Source organism: Prunus avium, chromosome 2 (assembly GCF_965620075.1).
Source record: "Prunus avium chromosome 2, drPruAviu1.hap1.1, whole genome shotgun sequence".
NCBI classification, from domain to species: Eukaryota; Viridiplantae; Streptophyta; class Magnoliopsida; order Rosales; family Rosaceae; genus Prunus; species Prunus avium.
The window spans coordinates 38,649,566-38,676,682 of NC_142285.1; the positions used below are offsets into that span (position 1 = coordinate 38,649,566).

At 36.5% G+C, this 27,117-nt stretch overlaps 3 protein-coding genes and 1 non-coding gene across 4 annotated transcripts; all 4 read right to left on the minus strand.

Annotated features, from left to right (window-relative positions):
- Positions 1-3,522: 3,522 nt before the first annotated feature.
- Positions 3,523-4,492, minus strand: LOC110756528 (uncharacterized). Its single transcript, XM_021957964.2, has 3 exons — positions 4,336-4,492; positions 4,091-4,196; positions 3,523-3,852 (listed from the first exon to the last, which is right to left on the minus strand). Exons 1-3 carry the CDS (start codon positions 4,366-4,368, stop codon positions 3,704-3,706), a joined length of 288 nt encoding a protein of 95 aa, XP_021813656.1. The 5' UTR covers positions 4,369-4,492; the 3' UTR covers positions 3,523-3,703.
- Positions 4,493-7,929: 3,437 nt separating this feature from the next.
- Positions 7,930-16,795, minus strand: LOC110756652 (putative sulfate transporter 4.2). Its single transcript, XM_021958096.2, has 16 exons — positions 16,239-16,795; positions 14,973-15,021; positions 14,664-14,865; positions 14,196-14,364; positions 12,974-13,039; positions 12,786-12,893; positions 12,039-12,146; positions 11,875-11,940; positions 11,561-11,621; positions 11,340-11,467; positions 10,993-11,034; positions 10,614-10,730; positions 10,107-10,158; positions 9,546-9,684; positions 9,294-9,382; positions 7,930-9,108 (listed from the first exon to the last, which is right to left on the minus strand). The coding sequence occupies exons 1-16, from the start codon at positions 16,545-16,547 to the stop codon at positions 8,729-8,731; spliced, it is 2,085 nt and encodes a 694-aa protein (XP_021813788.1). The 5' UTR covers positions 16,548-16,795; the 3' UTR covers positions 7,930-8,728.
- On the minus strand, positions 7,943-8,095 carry LOC148297004 (U12 minor spliceosomal RNA). The gene has a single exon (XR_015834149.1). It is a non-coding gene; the product is annotated as a U12 minor spliceosomal RNA (small nuclear RNA).
- A 1,770-nt stretch (positions 16,796-18,565) lies between the features above and the next one.
- On the minus strand, positions 18,566-23,070 carry MTP11 (Cation efflux family protein). The gene is made up of 6 exons (XM_021958117.2): positions 22,654-23,070; positions 21,790-21,899; positions 21,458-21,703; positions 20,242-20,322; positions 19,810-20,043; positions 18,566-19,125 (listed from the first exon to the last, which is right to left on the minus strand). Exons 1-6 carry the CDS (start codon positions 22,817-22,819, stop codon positions 18,778-18,780), a joined length of 1,185 nt encoding a protein of 394 aa, XP_021813809.1. The 5' UTR covers positions 22,820-23,070; the 3' UTR covers positions 18,566-18,777.
- Between the last annotated feature and the right edge of the window lie 4,047 nt (positions 23,071-27,117).

Sequence of the window (27,117 nt, forward strand, 5' to 3'; positions counted from 1 at the left end):
ATAAGGATCGATGGATGTAGAATTTAAAAAAAACAGTTTCTTAAAAGAGAAAGGCAAATGGGGGCCAGCAGTAGTGGGTTGGGGAATTGGAGAGTCCCACGTGGGAGATAGATTATAATTGGTTGAGAGGGGATTAGAGGAGATTTGTAAATGACCATTTCCTTGTCTTCTATCCAGTGGCATTAGGGCAGCCCCTTCTCCACGTGATAAGTGGGTCCCATTCCAAGTCAAATCCCTTCAAACAGGACAAACCCACAAAGAAACTCGAGCAAGGTATCCCAAAAACCTACAAAAATAGAATTCATGTTCTTCCAGTGATCATATAGGCAGGAGGGTGTATGTGTGTCTTGTGAATGTGACTGTATAGTAGCTAGCTAGTGTTCCAATTCTCTCATGCTTTCCCTCTGTTTGCTATGCTACAAAATTTGCCCATAACCATTACATGTCATATGGTGATTGGAGATTGAGCACCACAATAATATCAACCTGCTGCCAAGATATATATCTGCCAAAAGTTTGAAATATTGCTCACTAACTCTTTATCTAGCGATTTTTTATATTTAAATGTTGAAAGAAATTTTGAGTTTGAATCCCTCACTTAATTATGTTGATTTTAAAAAGAAAAAAGAACATTGGCTTGTTTAATTTGGCCGGTTACTTGGCTCTTCAAGAGCACCAATGAGCTAGCTATAATAATGGGAATAATCGGAGATGAATTTGATGAACTTGCAATCAGCTCTAGATGCTAATAATATTAATAATTTTGTTTTTCATTCCAAAGAGGAAGATGTTTCGAGTTCGAATCCCACTATCTCTTGATTTAAAAAGGAAAAAAAAAAATTAGGTTGTTTAATTTTGGCCCGTTACTTAGCTCTTCAAGAGCGCACTGGTGAGCTGCATGCTAATAATGATGATGTATTGCAATCGACTCTCTCACACTGTCTTGTCTTTGGTTAATTTACCAAGAAAGAGCCGAAATTCTGTGGGATCACTAAAACTGTTTTAGAATCTTAACTATTTGGGGGCTGCTTTCTCTTTTCTAAAAGCATCTCCAACCGATATGTCAAAAGTGCCACATAGATATTAACCGGCTAGAAATAACATCTCACATTACTCCAGCTGAATTGCCAAAGCTGATGTGGAATAAAGGCTAGAGGTTCAGCTGTTACTTTTGACATCCCAAAAACAAGATGTCAAATGAATATTTTATTATTTTTTAAAGACAGCTAGCTGTTACTTTCATTTATTATTTTCATTTTTTTATTTTTTTTTCTTCTTTATCTTAAATGATTTGACTGTTACAAATTTTTTCCTTCTTTCTATTTTCTTCTTTCTCTTTCCAATTTATTTCCAATTTAAATCAACACTAAAATGTAATAAAATAATAATTTAATTTGACATATATGGTGGAGTGTAAAACCATCAAATTTAAATTTGATGATTGGTATTTGACATCTCCCTTGGAGATGCTCTAATTTAATAATCATGTACATCTTTTGGTTCAATATATCATTTATGCTAATTGCTCAAATATATATGGATCGCATCAAACGACTCTTAAAGGAATTGTTTTTGGGGTGAAACTTCAACTTCCTTCATGGTATCATAGTGGGTTGCCCATGTGTGAAAGTCCATCGGCCATATGTGCTCCACGTCACTCAATATGTGTTATCCACATATTAGGCTTGAAAATTCGCCACACACATTGAAAAGTTGAGAAATCTAGCAAGAGCTTATAAAAAGTTGAACTATTCCCTCTATTACCAATTAACTTTGAATGGAACATCAACTTCCTTCATAGTGCAACATTACAATATGCATGAATTATTGCGAATGGGGATCTTTCATCCAATAATGGAGCCAAGAAGCAATATATGGTTAGTACACTGCTAGATTCTTTGGGCTGCAGTAAGTTTCTCCTTTCTTGCAGATGGGACAAATGTATCATCATATCTATCTTAGAAATTAATTGTTCAAGTGTCTTTTTATTTTTTATTTTAGTGGAAAGAACACATAACAAAGGCCCTACCCCTGACTAAATTAGATAACTATTTACCTTCAACCTTATCACTGCCTTCCATCTACAAGGAATTGTACGCGCATTAATTGGTGATCATGATACAACATCTGGATATCCATTATGCACCACTAAAGTCTAAGCCCTATATCACTGGATTTATCCTTATCTCTTATATGCACCATTGAAGGCACACGTTGGGCATGCATCATAATGCTATACCTCCGACTGCCACACAAAAAAAATCAGTAGCTAGTCCTATTATAGGGATGGTATATAATTGCAATTCCGGCGACAAGGGAAAATATTTGTAAAGACTCGTTTTTCTTTACAAACAAACAGTTTGACACACGTACATCAACTTTTCCTTTTGTATTTTTATCTTCATGAGTCAATTATATGTGTATGTGTTCGACTGTGATTGACGAGAAATGACTTTGTTACGGAGAACTAAAACGTACACAACCATGCTTAAAGGTGGGCTAAGCCCAAACCAGCATAAAGCAACTACAATTAGGTTCTGCTACAGATGTGGTTAGTTGAATCCCATCAAATTTGCACACTGAAATTGCCCAAATTTGGTGGTTTGCCTAAAAACGGCCCAGTGGATGTTTATTTCCGGGACAATTTTTAATTTTGTTTTGTATCCATATTCCCAAGGAAGTTAAACCCCAAAATGAACTACCCTTTTGTTCTGCTCACATTCTCTGCATCTCTGCATAGACTTTAATTTCTATGAATTATTTTGATCTGTTTCTCAAAGATTTGCTGGCCTAAGCATTTTAAACTTGCAAATATTGCCTCCTTCCTTTGCTTCTGAAGCGGTTGGGCCTAGCAAGAACTGAGAATCGAACTATTATTGGTTTTTGGTAGGCTGCTGGGCCATAAAGAGCTAAAAAAATTCATAGCTGGAAGAACTTATATATGAATATATAATGGCCCTCATTATATGTTGTTGGTTTGTGATATTTTAAAATAATTAATAGAAAAATATATCACACACCAACACCTTTTAATCCATCTAATTTACAAATAGAATATTGGGCACCCATCTACATGACTATATATTATAATCTGCTATATATATCTGGAACTTTATCTCGTAGCTGGTGCTATCACCGTGACATGCAAATTCGGTAGAGATTTAATGAGTAGGGACTACACTACTGTTATTCTTGTTAGTAGTTATGATATGCACTGTGATGCAGGGGAGGGCCACACCGTGAAACTTGAGGTGTCGGCAAGTGTTGTATAAATTTTCATTGTGTGTGCCTTGCTTTGTCTTGCAACAGTGATGTGTCATGCTCATGTGTGTGTATATATTTATAGATTATATAATTAATATGTATTATTAATGTTAATTATGAATTGGAATTTATATTAAATCAAGCAAATAACATGGGGATCCTAGGATCATCCTACGTTGGAATTTATATATTCAGTATTCTTGTTTGCTTTTTTCTCTTTTTTCATGATAATATAGAAAGAAAAAAGACATGAAAAAATGGATGGAAACTGGTTGGCAGGAACAATGATTCAGTAATTTGTCCCTATACCACTTCTTTAATTCTTCTCTTAACCATACATTATACATTATGTATAGTATTAGATTATGAATATGAATTAACTAGTTCTTGATTCGCAGTCTGATAATATGTAAAATAACCAATCACTTCCGATGGAACGTTAATTATCATCAGAATGCTTGGAGGATTCCCGTATCATGCTTCGGGTCAGTTGGCTTGTCTCTTCCTCAGACATTGCATCTTGTTTGTTTATTGATTGTGCATAACCCTCGAAGAATTCCTTGTTCTCTTTGGCTAACTCATTCCATACTGCACCGAAATCACTCCAGATCATGACTAAGCTACTGTCCTAAATTCTAAGTAACATTAATATTATCATATAGTTTGATATGAACGTCAAACATTGCTTGTATTCTTTGCTTGCATGTATATATATATATATATATATATATATATATATGTGCGCGCGCCGCGCGCGCACGAGCGATCGCCTGCGCTCGAACAGCAAAGGGCTTTAAAAAGAGAGAGTTGAAGAGAAAGAACTAACCAGTGGAGGTAATGACAGGTTTGATGTTTGCATGTTTAGATAGGGCTTCCATGCACTCCTCTTTAGTCATGTGGAAGATCAGGCACGTTTCTATCAGGTGGTGTACCTATTTCGGGTTGGTCACCAAAATCACACATATTGATTATTAAGCATAAACATCATTAAAAACAAAAACAATAACAAAAACATAAATTATGTAAACCAAACAATAATAAGAGACTCAAGTTTTATGGTATCTCAGTTACCAAGTGTATGTATGTTGCAGAAGAATCTGCCATTATCTCTCTGTAGATGTGTAATTTTAGAAACAGAAGAAGACTGCAGGGATTGGGGAGTGAGAGAGAGTTAATATATAGACATTAACAGATATGCAAAAAAAAAAAAACTTTCGTGTACGTATGAATTAATTAACAGTGTCACATCATATAATATCAGGAGCTAATAACTAAAAGCTCTATTTGACTTTAATTTCCGTGTTAAAATAGGGCAGGTGGGAGAGATGAGTCCACATGGGGCGATAGATGATGGTTGAGATCAAGGTCTTAAATATTGGTGGTTTAAAAATATGGAAATATCGATAAAAATATCGGAAAAGTATCGATATCGGTAAAAATTGTATCAAAACAACAGAAATTGTGATAAAAATATGAAAACTTTTAATGAAACTTTAGAAAATGTTTATTTAGTCAATTATCTACTAATTTGACAAAAACAATTGAAGCAAATGTATTGCATAGTGAGTTTGAGTAATTTAAGTTGGGTATACTGCGAACTGATAAACACTGTAACTTAAAAAATATATAATATATAAGCAGAAGGGCTTAAAAGTGAAACATTCAAAGGCCTTTGCACTTGACTAATAAAAATACTACAACAAAAGCTATTTTATTAAATAGGGATAAAACGGTACGATCACAATTTTCTTTATATTAAAATAAATAAATTATAGTGAATAAATAAATAAAATTAAAGGAATTAAATAGAAAAGAAAGAAAATAATATTAGAAACTTAAGTAATTAATAAGGATAAGAAATAGTAATTAATTAATTAATCCAACTCCTTAATTTCGGCAAGATTTTAAGAAGCCAAAAATACCATCCATTTAGCACAAAGAAATATAAATGCACCTTTACCACAGTGGATAAGGCGCTACCGGGAGAATGGCGTGGAGGTTTGAACCACCTACATAGCATGTGCGAGTGACTAATAATGTTATGACACATGTGATAAGAGATTTACAAATGATCATATAATAGTATTTCAATCTTACCCGTGTTATCAAAATAAGGTATAGTTCCTTCTCCACAGTAATGAGTGGGAGGGCCCACTAGAACTAAGAAATTCTTGTACGCATCCTAACACGCGTGTTATTCTCGTTTGGGACCATTTATTTTTATTTTTTATACAAGTAATATTGGGGAGCGGGGGAATCGAACCTAAGATCTCAAATGCAGAGATCAATGCTCTTAATAACTTGAGCTACAAATTCCTTACTCATTTGGGACCACTTCACAAATATAACATTAGTTACAAAGCGTAGTGTAAAGTATAAATAGAAACGTTCAAATTATTCCCCTATTGACATGAACTTTTTACTACCCATTGATTGATAGCCACTAAATAAGATTCATAGTTGGCTCAAATGAAAGCAAATAATAACTGCCATATGCCACTGCGTTCTCTTGCTTGAATTTCAAAGAAGAGCCCTAGTTGTAGGGATCACCAAACATTTTAGAATGATGAATTTTGGTATCAATTGACGGTGTACATTTTGTCCAGCTACAATCTTTTTTTGGTTCAAATATGATTTCGAACATACGGAGCAGATGGCTCAAGCCATACATCAGCATTCACATGCATCACCAGTCTTTTTTTGGGTACTTATATCATATATGCAACAAGGACCAATAATTCAGCCAAAAAGTAATTGATGTTACACGCGTTGTCCCACTTTGTGTACCTTTCTCATGCATTTTGTCTTTTAAAAAAAATCATCCTAAAGCCGTTTTTACTTTTTTGTTGGGGATGGGCGGCTGCATCTTGGCTTTGGATCTCCACTTGTTTTTCGGCGGATCTCCATCACCATTCTTTTTGCAGTTTCTTTATGTTCATAATAAGTCACAGAGACTCTTTGAGTTCTCTGTGTAGTTTTTACCTCTCATTTTATAAGAGTTTTTCACCTCTTGTGAGAACTTTTCATCTCTCATTTGTGAGAACTTTTCATATCTCCTTTGTGAAAATTTTATTTGTATTGTTATGACTTGGTTTTTTCAAGTTTTATCTCTTTTTGATTATTCTGAGTTTGCAATCTTAGTTGGGATGCCTATGCCAGAATTTCTTCAATCCTGCTTGATCGTTAGTGGAGGCGTATCAAATTGTCTTAATTTTGATGTTAGACCGCTTTGTTATTGTAATGGTCCTTTATGACTAGTCTGTATTGGCCTTTTATGACTGGTAATTTTTTTGGCTAAATTATGAATGCAATCCTAAAATTTCTATATAAAAAAATGGGGCCAGAAAGTATCTTGCTCATTTGAGCTGAAGTCCTCCTGTAGATGGGACAAAATATATCGTCATAGGCTAGCTATGTTGGTCAGGCTTAGGAGGGTAATTCTATGGACACCCAAGAATTTTCTCTAGATACCATAATCTCCAGATAATTAATTTGCCCCCTTCACTCAAGTTCGAGTTTTCTTTTTCATAAATGAGATTAATTTAGAGAAATTTAGATTATCGCTTATATAAAAAAATACGAAAACAAAGAACTAATGTTTCGTGTCATGCTTGATTAAACTTAATAATGATTTGAATGAACTAGTTAAGCTGACAAGAAGGTCACATAATTAGAGAAAATGGTCCCTCCCCAAAGGGTATGATGAGAAGAATGGTTGATGGAGGCTAGCTGGCGTCAACAGTATTGAACCAGAGTTTGCACGAGATTCACTTTTTCTATCAATTCTCAAATAAATCGCCTTTCCTCTTCTTGTTAAATAATGAACTAATATATAGAGACTACACAGAGAAACAAACAAAATTATGTGGGTTTCCAGTTGTGTGATCCTGATTTGAATTCTAATAATGCCACATGCCTTTTATTTTGTTGCATCCTTCCATCCACGTGGATTTAAGTAAGTAGGCTTAGCTACCATCCATCCATTACTCAGAAAGGTCTGGATTTGAAGTTGAGAGCTTTGGCTTTTTGTAAGACATTTGGGGGATTGAAGTTTTGAGAGTGTTAAGACACATCACTGAGTTCATATTATATGGTTTATAAATGAACCAGAACTTCAATGGGACTAAACCATTCTAATCAGAAAATTGTTGCGTATGTGGGATTTGATGCTCTAGAAGATTTTGTATTTTATGATTATATTCTCTACCTTGATTCGCTAAGACGAGACAGCTTGTTTGTGCATGAAGAACACAAAGTTGGAGTTGAAGCAGGTTCCTACCTTGTCATTCGCCCTTTCTCATCAATATTTTGTCTCGGCTGTAAAATGGAACTTTCCATCCAAATCAGAAATGAAAAAGAAAAAAAAAACGAAAGAAAGAGGGATAGTAGACTGACTGAAAATCCCTGCAATTGAGATCCTAAATTTAATTTTGCTTGCAACCGAGATCCTAGATTTAATTTCGCTTGTATTAAGAAAAAGAAAAATGAGTGGCATAAATTTGGAGGACTTTCTTATTTTTCTGGGACCTATTTCAGCCACTAATAATAAGTGCCGCTGGATATCTTGACTTCTACATACCAAACAGGCAGGTGTAGATTAGAATAGTTAATTCATTTTATTTCAAATTATATTAAGTTGAGGTTAAAAAAAGCTTAGAACTAAGATTTGTGAGGGTAATAGGGAGGCCCGCACGAGCGAGTTCTGCAAAGTAACAGCGTCAACACTCGGCCAGCCTATAACCCCTCCATAAATTCATGCGCACATTATGCGTTGCGCGGCGAGCGGCTCTCACCGCTCGCTTTGTTTTCCTTACTCATTAGTTTAAGGCAAGTTTTAACGTTGCGCGCCATCTTCTATTTATAGCGCTCTACTTGTACCAACTCTCTGTTGAATTTCGATGTGGGACAAATCGTCTTGGAAAGTTAGCCTTCCCCTCCACCGCTTCCAAGACTAGTTTTATCTTTTACAACTTCTGCCTCCTGCTGCCTCCGCTGTGCAGATTTCTCAAGCACCTTGCAATTTGGGCGCATTTCACACTGGAAAATAAACATTTAAGATCAAGTTACCAACATGTAGACTAGAATGAGAAATAGAAAATTAGTCCTGGAAAGTTGATATATAGAACCACTGAAACCAAGTTGTTTCTAGCCTTCTAGTGGTAAGAAACACAGATCGGAAGAGCACGTAGAGGGGGAAGGAACGTCGATTGAAGAACGACGACTTACATACTCATTAAATCGTTGTGTGAAAGTTGATTTTTTACATTTATTCAAAGTGCATTACTTACAATTTTTGTCTTTTCTTTTTTCCAATGAGAAAGCTCATGCAATACATTTTACAGTAAAGAAGCCTAATTAAATGGAAATAATCAACCCTGAAGAGCTAAAAAAAATGGGATGAATATGTTCAAATATAAAGCTGCCTTGCAAAAATTTAGGCATCATATATTACATGTCAAGAAAATCATGAAGATTTTCGTGACAGTAGTGGTTCCAACTGAGGGTCAATATCCTTGGAGCCAGACTCCAGTTCGGCCACAGATGAATCCTCTGTTCGTTGCTTAATCAATCTCTGGAAGGAAGTCAGTCTCTCTTCAGACGATGGGTCTGCTGCCTTAGGTGTCTCCTTTAAGCTTTGCACATGCTGAAGGCAAACTTGAACAGCATCATGCACTCTCACAAAGTACCACTCCTTACCAATCAGGTCAACTACACCTGCGCTTGATAAGGTCATCAGAACTTCTCGATTCGGATTGGAAATCGCTATCTGGATATCCCGCAACTTGTACTCCTGATGCAAGTCTTTTAAGGCTTGAACGGCGCTGGAGTCTATATACGTTACAGCTGCAATGATGATAGAGATACAATTCAGAAAATCAGCAGAATCTTATTTTAGATCAGCCTTATGAGCAAGCTCAGCAGGCATGCTGTTTCAATGCACATCTAGTCATTAAATGCTTCTTAATAACTGAAGAGGAAGACAAAACTTGAAAGAAAAAATAAAAAGGCATGGGATTAGCAAGACTTACGCGCCATCTCTATGATAACAAAATAAATTCTTTCAACTTCTGGTCCACGACTCATAGACCTATCAACCTCAACTTCATATTCCCGTAGCCTGAAGGACAAAATTAAATTGACTTGAATATGCTTTCTTAACTGGGGAAATCGGCAACTGACTCAGTTGTAGAGACTTGCTAAGTAAATAAACTGTGGTACAATGAGATAACCAGATTGATTAGATTTATAATATATCAAAGTGATAGAGCATGAACTTGTACCTGTCCTTTATGTAACTAATGTTTGCAAAATAAATAGGTGCATCAATCCGAACAATCACAATTCCATTATATGTATATGCTTCTGGATACTGTTGAGTATTTCTATACACAGTTGTGCCTGGAAGACGCCCCAAGACAGCTGCAACATACAAAAATTTATTGAATAATCAAATTCTGGTATTAGCATACCCCCAAAATAAATGTATCTTTATGCTTCCAATCCTAAAAAAGCAAAAAATACATGGGGGAAATATGTTATCTTGTCAATGCAAAAGGATTGGCCAAGGCTTTCAGAAATTATCATTACACGTACTGTCGTTGATTAAAAAGTCCATGAAATACAAATAACAACCAGAAAGGTAAATAGAGATGAAGATGATGATGATGATGATGACAACAATAGAAAAGAAGATGATAGCATGCTGGACCTTCTAACTGGAATCATAGATAGTTGAAACATGAAACAAGTGAAATACCTAATGTGTGGTAATACAGGAAGCTATGAACATGGTGCATCTACTTATGTGCGCAGACTTTTATGATCAATTGAACTGCACTTACCAATATGCGGATTTGCTGATTCATGAATGACAAATGCAAGTGAAACACCAACCTGCAATCACACAAGCACATTAGAAAATAGAGAGAGAGAGAGAGAGAGAGAGAGAGAGAGATTTCGTGAGAAGTTTAATGATATTTATGCAACTTGTACGGTAATTGATTGTCCAAAAGCTTGAGCCAATAAGAAACCAATTAAAGCTATATATATCAAGCTAATGCAAACTAACCCTGAAATCTTATTTTGAATGGATACATAATTCACCATCTTAACTGTCTATCTAAGATTCAGGTACTGAGAAACATTGGATGATTATCATGGAAAGGTTTTGTCTAGCACAACGGTTGATAGTTATTATGCCCTAATCAGTCTTTCTCGTAAAAAAAATGCTGATTCTTTTGGGTATAAAGAGTTAGAACAAGTCTCCCAAAACTAACATTGATTCATTTCCATTGTATAAATGAACTATTTCCCCACTAGATACTGATAAAACTGCTTCAAGTACTCACCCCGACAAGGACGCCAATCTCGATGCCAAGGAACAATGTTGTAGTGCTTGTAATGGTCCAAAGAAGAAAATCTTTCTTATCCACACCCCATAAAAATATAGCCTCATCATAATCCACCTGAATTGGATTACATAATAGATTTTAAAATATTATTCATAAAACTTTACCTGCAGTTCAATGTTATGTATGCATAAAAGCCAATAAAGATGATCCTCTAAGGGCATCAGATCCCATAATACAACTAAATCAAATAATATTTTCTACGAAATGCGATATCTACTGAAATGCCAACTCATGTGGTTATTAAATAGTAAAATTACATGACAACAACGAAAGCTCAAAATGTAAGCACAACTCTTCAGAATTTTAGAATACCCACCAGGCCTATTACAGCAGAGATCACAATGGCAGCGAGAGCACACTGAATTACATAAAGAACAAATCCCATAGTTAGGACATCAAAAATTATACATCAAATGGGAATGATAACAGTGATAAAACAAGTAAACACATCATTTGACATAATAGCAAAGATGCCACCTTATGTTTTCAAATTTTTGCAACTAGTGAACGGTCCCATGAATAAATTTCTAATAGAATGTAATGAGCAAGAGGGATAACAAACGACATATTCTAATGACGAGGGACAGCAAAAGCCATCAATCATGAGCTTCACAAGATTATATTCCTAAATGAAAAGGCAAATGCAATAAGATGGAACTAAACCTGCGGTATATATTCAAACAGTGGCGTCATAAATAGGAGAGCGCAGCCCATCAAGACTCCCATAACAAGTCCAGATAAGCCAGTTTTAGCTCCACTTTCATGATTCACAGCTGACCTAGAAAAAGAACCTGCACGACTCCAAAAAGTATAAAATATATAAAAAATAATATATATAAATGAAAATCCTGCCTGCAGCTCTTAGAACCTCATAGGCATCTCACCTGTTGTGGGATATGCCGAAAAAAATGAACCAAAAATATTGGCCACACCAAGACCGAACAACTGGTTAAAACAAAAAAAAGATTCATTAGATTATAGGGTACAGTTTCCTTGCTTGCTACCAAATGACTTAATCAAATTCACCAAGAATCATGTATCAAGAAGCAATAGCAATACAAAGACAAACGGCCAAGCATGCAGCAAACAGTTAAGCTTTAATCACAAAGTTCTTACTTAAACTTGTATTTTTGTTTTTATTGATAACCAAGAGCTATGGTTATGAGCATATGCTCTACCAATTTTTCCAAAAACATACCTCTTGATTTGAGTCCAGCTCATACCCATTCTTTGCTGCTAATGCTTTTGCAATGCCCACAGATTCCTAGAGATAAAAATGAATTATCACAGGACTGATAGTTATGATCATTTAAACAAAGAAAGCAAAGCTACAAGTAAAAGGTTCTATGGAGCTCATCTTACCAAAATAGCTACACCAGTAATGAGAAGTGCAGTGGGGATCAAAGACGTAGCATATCCAAAAGCTCTAGGAATAGAAAAGCTTGGTAGGCCCTGAGGTATATCTCCTACCTAAACAACAGTCAGGATCCTTTAGTAACCTACTACTAACTTAAAGTTATGTCGAATTCTTCTATGAGAAAAGAGACATTACATGAAAACAGAAGGAATCATACAACAGGAAAAATAGCAACATAACTAAATAGGATGTTTTCTGTCTCCTACATTGATAGTTATTCAATTTTAAAACAGGCACCAGATTAGATTGTGACTATTTAGGAAACTCTATCATTCTATGTAACAGGCCTGCATTCCAAATCGGCAAGCTCACCATGCTCTCTTTACCATCCCAATTTTCAAACAGATGGCATAACAAAGCTTGCAAAACTCTACATTGGTTATTTTAACTATTAGAGAACGATAGGTAGTGAATCTAATAGAGAATGAATAACTAACTAGGAAATTCTTCTTCTTTTTTTCTTCTCAAATATCCTGGATGACAGGTTCATGAGTGTTCACAGGCTAAGATTTTAGACAGGTGCACAACAGCAGACTTATGGTTTACAGAATGTAGACAAAAACAGAACATTCCATATATAATCTATTACTAAAGCAAGCATAAACAGAACATCTGAAAAGTATTCTGTAATCACTACATTGTTAGATTGAATAACCGCCAATTAAAGTGAATCTAATATACATCACACTCACCAAAGATATGGAAGATGGATTAAATATTTTTACAAAAATTGTGCCTGAAAGGACAGCTGTGATGGGACCTGCTGCTCTCAGGAAACGCAAGCACTTCCTTGTTTTTCCCTGAATGTATATAATTATAATTAAAGGCAAAATTATGCTAAAGAAATATATTCCAAAAAGTGCAATAAAAAAGCTCATACCAAGTGTTTCATGATCAAAAGTACTGCAAGAATGACAGATCCCATCACAAAAGGAGGCCATGAGAACTACAAAAGAAAAAACCTGCCGCAGTTAAGAAAGGGAATTGATAAGTAAAACACAAAGCAAGACACAGTCAACAGTAAGGTTAAGTTACGTATGAAATTATCAGTCATTTTTTGGGGCATAATGAATGTTAAAACCATGGTCTAGGTATCAGCACATATGTTATTGTGTTGATAGCCATCAAGATTGATGTGATTCCAGGTATTCAGGTTTCAAGGTTCTGGTGCAGATTGATATTTGGTGAAGTGATGGTGCAAAATAACCATCGAGTGTAGTGTACAAATTAACTATAGGGGACCAAGAGCTTTTCTTCCAGTTTCCGCTTATTGGTTTTACTTTGATGTACTGATACTCCATTTTCAAAACCTACCCACATGGTTGAGTTGCCCAAAATGATGTCTTAGAGACTGAACATCTGATGATTGACTCTTGTCAGTCTCACTTCATGCATACACAAATAAAATATTAACAGAGCTCCATCTTCAAGGTCAACCATCTATGACTTTGAAGGTTGGAAATAAGGTTTGAAAGGATCTGAGTTCACTCTGATCTTTAGACTTAATCTCCACACGTCTTCCGTTAAGTTGTTCACAGGTTGTATCTTGTGGAAACTGACTGTAAACCGTTGTAAAACTAACTGCAAGTGATAGACTTCCATTCTTAAATATACTAAATCAACTACCCTTGTATATTATGGCATGTGGACATCCCTCAAAGAAAAAACAGAAGTTGTCACCTATTTGCAATTTCCACAGAGAGAGAGAGAGAGAGAGAGAGAGAGAGAATCTGTCATGAACCACTACATAGGCTAATTGGTATGACTACATAAAATGACAGATGAAATATAATGCACAACATCCAGTAGTTGCACTATGATTCTGATTGTTGATCACGGCCACATATATTTGACAATTAGAATCACAAGTTGAAAACTAAGAAATTTAATATTCCGTTGAAGTGTAGAAATAAAATTCCATATTATTTATCAGATTAAAGATCATTATTAGAACAAAGAATATTGATAACCACCACGGCTAGTCATAAAAGCGATACATTAACATGAGAATTGCAATGTTGGATAAGAAAATGCAAGCTCAAACCCAAATAGGAAGATAATATACGAAAGGTATACCACTTGGGCATGCAAGCAAAGCATACCCCATCAGCTCCAGATATAATGCTCTTGATCAATGGCACAATCTTGCTACTTCGTGCTACATTATATCCCAAAAAGTATTTTGCCTGAGATAAGGCAATCACAATGGCTGAAGCAGTTGTAAAGCCAGAAATGACAGAGTGGCTGATGAAGCGAATAATCCATCCTAGCCTGAACGGGCAAAGACTATAATGTAACTGAAACTAAAAAAACCATCAAGGTGATTATCCAAAGATAAACCTAATTTTATGACTAGTACAAACAAGAACTAATGTTGTGGTGTGATCGATATAGGATTATATAGCTCCCGATTCTGGGTTAGCTACAATTACCAACAACATTATCAAGAAGTTTTAGGCTCTGGCTTCTTTAAATGTCAAAACAGAACGTATATAATTGCTGAGGAAAGTGCATTTACATGCTGTATCCATGAACATGCTCCTGTAGAGGATAAAAGCAGAAGTACTTACCTCAAGAGCCCCAAAAGGCATTCCATGACCCCAACCATAAATGCCAGTAAGATAGCCATTTCTGTGTATAATTCATCAGATGAATCAACTATGCCACTTAAGACATTAGAGACCAGGAGAGAAACCAATGCCACTGGACCAACGGCTAGCTGACGAGAAGAGCCAAATATGGCATACACAAACAAAGGTACAAAACCAGAATCTGCCTTGCAACATCAAACAACAAGAATTACAAACATGCAGATAAAATGATGGATAAACAAATTATCAGAAAATTTAATGACTTGATAATACTGTGTCAGAACTTACAGAGTCCGTATATTGGTTCAAGTCCAGCCAATTTTGCATAAGACATTGACTGGCCATTTCACAGCAAACGGTCAATAGAAGAACATACAGTAAACAATGTACATGAAATATTTAATTTAAAACCAGTCTCATTGCAATCACGAATTAGAAATATCTTGATTTTATACATGGCAAGCGACAGTAGTCACTTTTAAATTTGTAAAGGATTTATTTACTGTTTACAAAAGAAAATTAATTATTAAAAGAAAAAACTAAAAACACCAAGTTCTATTTATATCAACTTATTATGATGAATTTTTTATTTTTTGTATAATTACGACAAGCTTTAAACAGTTTATAAAATATGGAATAAATCATATATTACAATGATCGTTTTTTTAAATAAGGTTTATCACGCAAGATTTATAGAGTGAAAAATTCGAATCATTAATCATATAATCCAAAGTACTAATTTTTCAAAAGCACCTAAGGAAATGTACTTAATTATTTTTACGCCATCACAGAAACAGTACTAGTCTCTCCAATCACACGTCTTTTGCCTCGACGCCGATCAAGCCAAATGATGATAAGTACAACTGGAAGTGGAAAATTTCTACACGCATCTCGAGTTACGACTAATTTTAATCCAATATTTAAAGTAAACAAAAATAAATAAACATGTGATTGGACAGACGAAATGAAAAAGAAGCATGTGATGGGAGAAAGCTTGAAATTTGATCCTGTTTGGTCGGAAAACTGTAGGAAATTAATGTTTTAGATTTCAAAATTTTAATTTTTTTTTCCGAGAACAAATAGCAATTGAAGAAGAAATACACTCAAATGACCTGGTTCCAGCTTAATTAGAGGCGTGTGTTTCGAAAAAAAAAAACCCAGCGTTAAAATCGGTTTGCTTATCCTCATAATTAATTAACGTCACAAGATTAGAAACCAAACTGACCAAAAAAAGAAAAACGAAGAAAAGTCTTTTCTGTTTGGTTGCTGAGAAAAGCAATGGTTCTGGCAACGAAAAGGCTATAAATTATCAACGTAAGGGCATGGCAATTCCATTTCAGTTTAAGAAATAAAAAACAAGAAAGAAAAGAACCGAAACTTGTAATTAAAATAAGTAAAAAACACTCAACTCAACGTGGAAAACGAATTTGCGGAATTGAGTTGAATAGTTAAAGCTCAGAATTTTCTTTCCGTTTCCTTCATTTTCTCGGCGACCAAACAGAGGACGACGACCAGAGCTAAAAACGGAAAAAGAAAAGAAAAGGCAATTTCTACCTGAGGAACGAGCATGACGCCGACGGTGATGCCAGACATAAGATCGACCTGCAAATACTCGCGCCATTTATAGGTCCGAATCCAGCGGGTGCAAGGCAAGAAGACCTCCAGCCACTCGACCCAGGTCATGCTCTGGACCTTGGATTTCCATCTCGACAGCGCGGCCCACGTCGACGACGAAGCGCTGGACGAAGAAGACGTCGTACTGGGGTGCTGGAGGGGGATGATTCGGACGGGTCGGGTCGATGTCGGCATGGAGGATCCGTCCGCGAAGTCCGTGGAGCTGGGAGATGCGTAGGTTATCTCCATGCGCACCACCGGCGCATGAGAGAGTTTTATTTTATATCGTGGCTTTTGATTTGAGTGTGCGCGGCGCTGGGTGGCCGAGAGAGATTGCTGATGGCTTACTGGTCCACTTCGTTTGGTAAATGGTAATTTAATTAAGGAAAATGAGTGAGATTATATAGTTTCCAATAACGGCCTTTTATATCCGCGGTTTTCAATTAATCGCCGCTTTAAAAAAGAATTTAAAAAAAGAGGGAAAATATGATCGGCAAAGGGGAAGAAATGTCAATTTGATTAGAAATTAGTTGAGGAGATCAGATTCTAAAGCTGTATTATTCTTCCAATTTTACTGGTTTCTCTGTATTGGCATTAGAATATGCAAATTTACCAAAATACCAACTAGCAAAGGAAGGACTGGTTTTTGCCGTGGGAGTGGAAATTTCCAAGTAGCTACGGTTGTGAGAATTGAGAACAGAGGAGGACCATATGAAGGAAAACGACAAAAATAGTGAAGGTTGAACCAAAAATAGATGTACAAATTTACCAACGAAAATATAGAAATACACAAACAAAACAAGTTATGGGTAAGAAAAACTTGGTTGCAACCGGCATGACACTATTTTGTTATATCCAATTTAATAACGTTTCACGAGTGTTATAGCTTTATTGATTCAAGATAACAAATCAGTGTAACGGGATTGTTTCTAGTTTTGGGGGCTTTTGGGGGTTTGAATTGAATGAATGTGGACTAGAGTACGGACAAGTTCAAGCCGGCATGATTGAGGATGAAGGTGTTAGATAGGCACACGGAAGCGGGTTTTGCTGGGACAACTCACCACGTGCATGTATCAGGCTCGTATTTTCACTTTTTTAAGATATTGGACCGGGGCTGCCCACTGGGGGGCGGTGGGGAGCTTATAAAATTCAATACTATTATTAGTACTCAATTAATTAAGAGATTTTCTATTTAAACCCGCACTTCTCTTTGTTCACCCCAATACTTAAATAATTAAGTTGTAAATTTTATTATTGTGTAAAAAGACAAAAAAGGTCATCCAACTTAATAATTAATCCTATTACATCTATACAGACACCCCACACACCCCACCACTCTTCATATTAAGTTTTAGAAAAATACAAACTCATCTACATCCTATTGCCAGATTACTCTTCTCTTTTAAAGATATAGAATATTGACGAGCCTACCTCTTTAAATATGTGTGGGAGTTGATGGAAAAGTTTGTTGATTGTCAACTCAACAATACCCAAAAGTATTAAATTTCGGGTTTGGGGTTCCATTTGTTTGTGTTTTTTTTTGCTGGGAACAAAGAAAATTGTGGGGTTTAAATAGAAAATCTCTTTTATTTCTTATTTTTTTTCAATTTAGGGTGTATTTAAGGGTAGTTTGGGAAGATAGTGGGGTTTTCTTAGAAATTGTGAAAATTTAAATTAAAAGATGGGGTGAACTTAGAACATGAGGTGAACTAAGAGAAGTGTGGGGTTTAAATAGAAAATCTCTTAATTAATCGCATATTTAATTTCTTATAATATCACATTAAAATTCCCAATTTAACATTTAAAAATTAAAAAATTAAATTGATTACGGGAAGTAGTTAATTCCATACCCATTCTTCTCTTCCCATATTCCTAATTTTTCCAACTTCAATTGGGCCTAGTTCATTATGTTTTCATGCACTCTCCTCCACCAATTTGGGGGCAAAAGCCAAAGTACTAGGGACATTGATAGGATTTTGGTCCACCACATAAGGGCAGAGAGAGTAATGTCAACTTGTGGGTTGTCTTTTGCTCCCTTTAATTCTTACAATTGCTGATATTTTTTTGGCAGGTATGGCAGTTAAAATGTATATGCAGACTGGAGAGAGGGAAAGAAAATGTGAGAGTGAAAGTTTTGAAATTACCGTGTTATTTAATTGGAAAACAGTTTCCAAACCATATGATATTTCTTTGTTTTTTTTTATTGAGAAGATCTAAAGCCCACACCTAAGCTCAAGCAATCTAATTTAGCACCTGGGCTGGACCTATCAAGTTGAAATTGCTGCGTCTCATTTTAGTATGCATGAGATTGGGACCATGCCATACACATATGTTTGTTTCCCAGTGTTAGTAGAAGAATCCATCTTGTTCTTGACGCCTAACCAAATATCTACACATTTTTCAGTTTCATTTTGCCTCCCGTTCCGAATCATGTCTAGCAATCACGTGGAACAGTAATATATAAATAAAAATCCTCACTTTATGAATGTGACTGTGCGTGCTCGGGCTTGTGACTGAACTCATAATCTAGATGAACAAAGGCACGCTCGATTTCGGGCAAGAGCTCGAGCTTCTCCTGCAGCGTTTCTCCTATGTCATGAGCCTCTTGTAAGGGCATGTCTGCTGGCAGGACAATGTCAACCTCAACAAAGTAGTGAGAGCCAAAGGTGTAAGCCCGCACAGTATCTATATGCCGTACCGCCTTGTGATGGTTCCAACAAAGGTATGTCAGCTTTTGTAGATATTCTGGAGCAGCTGATTTTCCAACTAGGGAATTCACATTTTCCAAAACCGTCAAGGACCAGGTGCGAATGGTGTACAAGGCCAGCTGCAGAAATCCAAGGTTACATATAAGTATAGCTTCCAGAAATCCAAGGTTACATATAAGTATAGCTTCCAGAAAGTCCAAGGATAATATGAAGGTAGCCCTCAACACCTATCAGCATTGGATGAGCCCAAATAATTGACAAAGCATCGATTGACATTTAACACATAAATTGGAAGATAATCACCACACAGATTTCTGGCCAAAAAACAAAATTCCCCTGTTATTCTATAATCAATATAATTATATTTTTAAATATCAGGAAGGCCAGGTTAATAGTCATATAAGAATAGTAGTGGTTGTGGCCAAAAAGGAAAAGTAGTGGCTAATACAGTCAAATTCGCAATCTCTTGATCAAGAGAACCCAATAAAGGGAGTTCAAGCTCTAGAAGTCCATTGTTTAAAAGCATTGGAAGAGTATGAAAATAATACCGTAAAAGTAACCAGCTTACCTCAGTTCACGGAGAATGCATGTATGAAAACCTTTCATCTAACATCTTGCTCAATTACTATGTACTTCATAAGATTCACCATTAGGTGAAATTCTATCTTAGAGTAGAGTCTCACACCAACCCTTTCATAAAGACGCAAGACTTGGCACCCTTATACAGGTAAAGTTCTTATTTCAGCATTAGTATTTGGGGGGAAGAAAGATTGGAGGAATGGAGAGAGCAGGAAGTCACTTACAATGATAGCTCCAACTGGATCCATCCAATCATCAAAGTAATTAGCAAGGAGCACGGCAACGAGACCAATGATGTTAGTTATAACATCAAAGAAGTGATCCTGGGCATAGGCTTTAACAATTTCGTTCTTGAAAGTGCGACAATAAAGCATCAGAAGCAATTTAACCAAAGTCACTGAGAGCATAATGCCCATGACCCAATGCTCTTGATCTTTGGTCAAGCTGAACTCATCCTCCTAGTAAAACATATAAGTTTGAAAAAGCAACGTAAGAGTGTTAGTTTTAACAAAAGATGGAAGTGGCAGTTTATTGTAAGTTTGTAACAAGAACATCCAGTTCTTTTTTCTTAGCCAGACTATCAAGAAACCCAGTGTTCAACCCTCCAAGTAAATAAATTTCTTTATATGCTTGAATATCAGCTCATAATAACTTACATCAGAAACTAGTGTGCGCATTGACTCTAGGATGATCTGCAGTCCCAGGGTTGCCATGACAGAGGCAAAAACAAGGATTCCCTGCATATTATTTTCAAGCTTCAGATTTGAGTATGACAAAGACATTTCAACAATACCTCAAAAAAGGATGAGAAAACATATGCAATATAATAACTCAAATGAAATATATCATGACTGCAATATGTAAAAGAAGCTATCTACTTCTTGACCCTGTCCCATGTCTTTAAAGCAATGGCAAATAAGGATGCAAACAAACCAGTCTATAGCAAAACAAGTCAACTACCTCACGAGCCTGCTTGGTGTAAGGCTAGGAAAGAGGGTGTGTTGAGCCCTACGTTTGACAAACTACCCAGACAAGCTTATGGTGGTTTTGCTCACGACTCGCTCATTGGCTTGTTTGAGTTATATATGTAATCATTATAAATACACACACTTCATATGTATGATCTACTCCTAACACATCACAACAATTCATCACATACAAATTCCAATGGGCACTAACACGGCCAGAAAAATGAACCAATTTCTCCTTTAAAATATAGCCTAGCTTGCAGCAAAAGAAAAACAGACAAAAAAAGAAACCATAGTAAATTCTCAACGAAGAAAGAAAAACGGTTGAGATAAGCCAAGAAAAAATCCAGGGAATCAACTAAGACAACGGTCAAGCATACAAAGAACTGCACATATCATTTGACATGAAGCAGCATGAATCAAGATTAAAGAAATGGTTAGAACTTTCCTCTCAGTGCTTAGATTTTGTTCAATGTAGATTAACAAGAAATAAAAAACTATCCAGCTTGAAGGAACAATTTGTAGGGTTGTCCAACAAGGAAAAAGGTACGACCATTACAAGTTATACGGATACATACCTTCCATCTTCATTCCCAAAAGAGAAAATAAAATAAAAATGCTATCCAATCTCAACAGTCAAGGGCCCCCTGTATGGGTGAACCCCAAGCCCATTAACAGTTGAGATTGGATAGTCACATGAATACTCAAGCTGCACAACTAAGCCTAGCAACCATGAATGGGGGATTAAACCTATGATATCATAAGTGTGTGACTTTGAAGACAACATAACTTGTATGTGTAAACATAGAAAACATCATATGGGGAGTGCAGTTGCATGCATCAACATCCGGTGCAATTTGAAACTATGGCTATAATTACCATCAACAATAGTACAGAGACATACCAATGGCTGCATGCGTTTCTTCCCAATAGGGTACTGATATGGGTTAGGGGTTTGCATGGAGAATGCAGTAAACCACAGGATGAAGCCAGACAAAAGATCGAGCAATGAGTCTAATGTGGATGCAATGATGGCTAATGAACCACTTCTGACAGATGCATAAACTTTAGCTGCAAAAAGAACCATGTTTGCAATATTTGATATTCTGATGGCAAATGTTTCACTGTTTGCCAACTTTTCCTGCTCTTCCTGCAACAGATGTCGTTATATCAGTTTAAAAGTTATTTGAGTGTACTGATATTTACAGAGACAGAGAACATGAGGCAATATAAAACCTTTGACATTCCAGGAATAAAACCACGCTCTGCTAAGGCATCCATCTCGGTAAAGCCCTCAAGCATTTCTACCTGTTGTTGGTAGTACTCTGCCACATTATCTTCTGGGCCTGAGGCCATCAAGCAGAACAATTAACATGGTACCTGTGCAAGCTCCTCATATGCTAATCGCATATATATATATTTATTGCATAAAGAATAATAGTCGTCTGCACATATTCCCTTTCCCCATTTCCCCCTTTCACATAGATGATGAAAATATGAAACCCTCGTTCACCCTTCGCACAGATGATGAAACTATAAACTAAGTCAGCAAATACTCATACTCCAACCACAACCAGAAAATGCTTTATTTATCAGATGTTGCAAGTGAACTAACACTCTGACAGTCAGTCCCGAAGATCATTCAATTCGGGGGCAGCACAAGTAAGGACCCTAACAATCCTACAAGGTCCCTTCCATTAAGAAAACTAAAGAAACTTTGCATAACACAGAGCACATTAAAAACCCCAAAAACTATAAACCGCTCAACTCCAGCACTCTCCCACAAATGTTTGTAATTCACCTCCACTTTAAGCTTTTCGATTACATTTTTTATATAGCAAATTGTATCCTCCACACACTTTGGAATCACGAATATATGCATATGTAGAAAAAAGACAAATTAAAATCTAACCACGAAAATTAATCCGACTTGTTTAATTCATTTATGTATAAAAAGTGAGCTACCGAAACAAGAAAAATTCTGGGAGACCAAAGCACGCAACAGAATATTGCTATTTGAGACCATACAAAAGAAAAAACAAACACCACCCAAAAATATATAACATTACTTTCACAATGAAAGTAAAGATGCGAAATTACCTAGAACCCCAAGGCAGTCATGGAGGCCACGGGGAGGCCTTTTCTCTTTGTGCTCAGAGGATACCTGGAAACCGTCGAAGTTCAACCGCCACGACCTGTCAACATTGCTCGACCCTTGCAGGAGCGAGCGCTCCTCGTCGTAGTCGGGCGTCACCGGCTCCACCATTTCCTGGTTGCTGGGAGAGTGAGAGAAAAGGCACTAGGGCAGAGAAGTAGCACCGGATGAGCACAGGAGCACTGAGGGTAGGGAGTGAAAATTTGAAGAGACTCGGAGGGCTTTTTGGGGAAGTATAGATTTTCTTAGTACGACTCTGTTGTGGTCTGTATAGTCGGAGAGTCGAGCGCCAAGGGAAAGTATATGGGGATGGGTTACGGTAACGGAAATCGATCGCAATCTGACGCCACGTGTAGAGGCAGGATGGGGTGATGGTGAGGGTGAGATAGAAATGGACAGTGTCTGAGCTGGACAGAGCGGGATCGTAAAATAGATTGTCTAATCTGGGCCACAGATTCTCGTTTCGTGTTTGGTTGAATTCGGTGGGGCCCATGTCAAACTGCGGGTCCTATCGGATTCAAGATATGGACTATCTGGTGCGGGAGATGAGCACCTACCCCCTGGCTTTGAGACCGTCGGATGGTGATGAGAATGTGATTTTTCTAATCCTGCGGTACACAGACTTAGTCCGACGTCTGAGTTAAAGTATGCAAGTCAAAGTTGGTAGGCTGTTTCGTATAATTGGGAATAAAGGATCGCGATATGTTGGATTTGTGGGCCCACGATGGGAGACCTGCTGACACATCGGACAGCTCCACTTGTACTTTGGGCCTTTGGCCTCTATATCTATTATTCTATTGTAAAATGGGTCGGTCAGATCCTATGTGAGTTTAATGGCTAACGAACAGTGGCATCATAAATAGGAGAGAATGGGCGGCGCCCATTAAAGCTGCGGTATATATTCAAACAGTGGCGTCATAAATTGGAGGAGGGCCCCGGCGCAGCCCATTAACAAGTCCAGAACCAGATAAAGCCAGTTTTAGCTCAACTTTCATGATTCACAGCTGACCAAGAAAAAGAACCTGCACAAAGCCAAAAGGTATAATGACAATGCCCACGGATTCAATCACAATGGCTGAAGCAGTTGTAAAGCCAGAAATGACAGAGTGGCTGATGAAGCGAATAATCCATCCTAGCCTTAACGGGCAAAGATTATAATGTAACTGAAACTAAGGTGATGATGATCCGAAGCCAAACCTAATTAATGTTGTGGTCTGATCGATATAGGATTATATATCTCCTGATTCTGGATTAGCTACAATTAACATCATCAACAAGTTTTAGGCTCTGACTTCTTTAGATGTCAAAACGGAATGTATAAACTGCTGAGTGGCACAAGTTTCAAACTCATATGACAACTTGTTCTGAAAGTTGGAAGTTTTAGATAGGTACTTTGATTTTAGTATATGACTTTTAACTGGGACCCAATTGCAACTGGGGCCATTGCCACAAAAAATAGACAATGACAATGCATCTGCTGCAAATTGCAATTCATTTGCGATAAAAAACAATACAAGTTGTAGGCATCTAAATGATAGGATGCATGGCTAAACAAAAACATGCCCCATTTTTGACAAACAACATAACAAAGCACTCCTTTCTCTTTTGCTTTAACTCTAGAGTACAATTCATTCTCTATTCTCTACTCTTTTGGAGGACAAGCCTTAAAAAAAAAATAACCAGTATAAGGGTCGTAGGTAAAAGAAGAATTCAAATGCGTTGCGGGCACATATCAGGCCAGTGGTCATATGGCTTCCCACAGATTCTACAATTCATGAGGATTGCACGTCCACGGGTATGACCGCATTTGGCACAACATGAGTCTCTAAACCTACATCCGCAGACAATACACTGAACCGAACAACCCTTACCAAGAATTGCATTCTTTGGGACATCATACTTGTAAGGGCACCGTGTGTAATGTGATCATCCACATTTAAACAGTACCTACATTCACCTGTGTGCAATTTGTAAACCCATTGTTAAATACAACAAAAGCAATAAAAATAAATACTTTTTGCTTCTTTTTTTTTGGTTAATGAAGAAGATAAATCCCAAAAATAAGTATTGTGAGCACATGACATAGAATTATAACGTATACGTAGATATTATGTCATACAGTTAATACATGGATATTATATTATAAGAAGAGAGAAAAAATATATGTAAATACAGTATGGATCTTTTTTTATATTATGTATAATTAAAAGCATACCAATAAGATTAGGATGGAGGAGGGAGGAGGGAGGTGGGAGGGCTATCTATTTTTGTTTTTTTTCTTTACGTCTCTAAAATCAATAGGCCAACAAGGTTTTGCCTAGTGGAAAAAAGCCTTAATTTGCAAACTAGTTGTCTCAAGTTCAAAGCCACATGACAACTCGATAGTGTGTGTGAAACACCCACCTCACCCTTATAGTTTATACTATGGCTTGTATCATAAATAAAAATAAATAAAAAAACATACCCGCAGGAATAGGAGGGTCCGGGGCCTTCAAAAAGTCAACATTTGGTGACGTGTGATTAACAAAATAAGTGATAAGTTCTTCAAACCTCCTTTGTTCTGCAGTCTTTGGTGGTTTAGCCTTGTCATCTTCTGTTTGCATGCAATTACGTTGTTAAATACAAAAGTAAAAAGGAAAAGAATGGGTGACAACGTTAAAGAAGTTGGAAGAATGACATTGATCCTATTAACAAATAACGTCAAAAACAACAGTTTCTTTCGACCAACTTCAATTACTTCCCAAAAATAAAAGAGACAAAATTTTTGTTGAGAAATACACTCAATTAACCAAATGGAGCAACGATCTTCCTCTTAAAGTATTTTCAAATCAAATAGAACTAGGATATTATACAAAACGAAATTCTACCACATAAACCAGAAAAACATACATACCCATTGACTTCAAAATTGAATTCCAAAGCGACTTATCGGTGTCATAGCCGACCCTCTCTTGCGGGGAAAGGTCCATTCCCCCGCCGCCGTCCTTATCGAGCACCACCGATTAGCCCTTGTTCTTTTTTTTTTTTCCTTCCCTTTTATTGTTAGTGCCGTATGGAAGACACGTCTTGGAGGGTTTTGGTACAAGATTTGATATCAAAAGTTATCTCTGTTTTTTGTCTCCCCACTGTTTTTGTTCCTTTAGATCTTTTTTTGGTTTTGCATCTTTTTTCCAGTGTACTATCCCCAAAACAAAAGGGTAATATTTTTTATTTATTGATTTCTTGAGGTTCAAGCATGGAAAGGCTATCGCTTGTCTTCTCGTTTTGTTTAGCGATAGTTTGCGAGTCAAATAAACAACTGGATTTAACCTGAAACCGAAAATTCATTAGATTTTTTTAGCCCATCTGAAAAGGACCTAAGCTTGAAAATTCATTGCATATTGCAATTCATTTGCGATAAAAACAATACAAGATGTAGGCATCTAAATGATAGGATGCATGGCTAAACAAAAACATGCCCCATTTTTGGCAAACGACATAAAAAAGCACTCCTTTCTCTTTTGCTGAAACTCTAGAGTTCAATTAATTCTCTATTCTCTACACTTTTGGAGGACAAGCCTTGAAAGAAAAAGAACCAGTATAAGGGTCGCACGTAAAAGAAGAATTCAAATCGCGTTGCGGGCACATATCAGGCCAGTGGTCATATGGCTTCCCACAAATTCTACAATCCATGAGGATTGCACGTCCACTGGTTTGGCCGCATTTGGCACAACATGAGTCTCTAAACCTACTTCCGCAGATAGTACACTGAACCGAACAACCCTTGCCAAGAATTGCATTCTTTGGGACATCATACTTGTAGGGGCACAGTTGCGTAATGTGATCATCCACCTTTAAACAATACATACATTCACCTGTGTGCAATTTGTAGATCCATTGTTAAATACAACAAAAGCAATAAAAATAATTACTTACTTTTTTGTTTTTTTTTTGTTTTTTTGTTAATGAAGATAATAAATCCCAAAAATAAGTATTGTGAGCATATGACATAGAATTATAACGAATACCTAGATATTATGTCATACACCAAATATATAGATATTATGCCACAAGAAGAGAGAAAAAATATATGATGAAATATATGTGAATACAGTATGGATCTTTTTATATATTGTATATAATCAAAAGCATACCAATAGGATTAGGATTAGGATGGAGGATAGAGGATGGAGGAGGGAGGTGGGAGGGCTAACTATTTTTCTTTTCTTTTCGTCTCTAAAATCAATAGGCCAACAAGGTTTTGCCTAGTGGAAAAGAGCCTTAATTTGCAGACTAGTTGTCTCAAGTTCAAAGCCATATGACAACTTGGTAGTGTATGTGAGACATCCACCTACCCCTTGTAGTTTATACTATGGCTTGTATCATAAATAAAAATAAATAAAAAACATACCAGCAGGAACAGGAGGGTC

What these genes read in the sequence shown, in the direction of transcription:
- MTP11 (XM_021958117.2), bottom strand. Translation starts at nt 22,819, where the DNA reads ATGGTGGAGCCGGTGACGCCCGACTACGACGAGGAGCGCTCGCTCCTG. An exon ending in AGAAACGCATGCAGCCATTG is followed by an intron (nt 20,323 to 21,457) that starts GTATGTCTCTGT and finishes AATAATATGCAG; the next exon opens with GGAATCCTTGTTTTTGCCTC. An exon ending in TGCGCACACTAGTTTCTGAT is followed by an intron (nt 20,044 to 20,241) that starts GTAAGTTATTAT and finishes ATGTTTTACTAG; the next exon opens with GAGGATGAGTTCAGCTTGAC.
- LOC110756528 (XM_021957964.2), bottom strand. Translation starts at nt 4,368, where the DNA reads ATGGCAGATTCTTCTGCAACATACATACACTTG. An exon ending in CTGCAACATACATACACTTG is followed by an intron (nt 4,197 to 4,335) that starts GTAACTGAGATA and finishes AACCCGAAATAG; the next exon opens with GTACACCACCTGATAGAAAC. An exon ending in ACCTGTCATTACCTCCACTG is followed by an intron (nt 3,853 to 4,090) that starts GTTAGTTCTTTC and finishes ATTTCGGTGCAG; the next exon opens with TATGGAATGAGTTAGCCAAA.
- LOC110756652 (XM_021958096.2), bottom strand. Translation starts at nt 16,547, where the DNA reads ATGGAGATAACCTACGCATCTCCCAGCTCCACGGACTTCGCGGACGGA. An exon ending in TTTTGATCATGAAACACTTG is followed by an intron (nt 12,894 to 12,973) that starts GTATGAGCTTTT and finishes ATATACATTCAG; the next exon opens with GGAAAAACAAGGAAGTGCTT. An exon ending in AGATTGGCGTCCTTGTCGGG is followed by an intron (nt 10,159 to 10,613) that starts GTGAGTACTTGA and finishes GTGTGATTGCAG; the next exon opens with GTTGGTGTTTCACTTGCATT.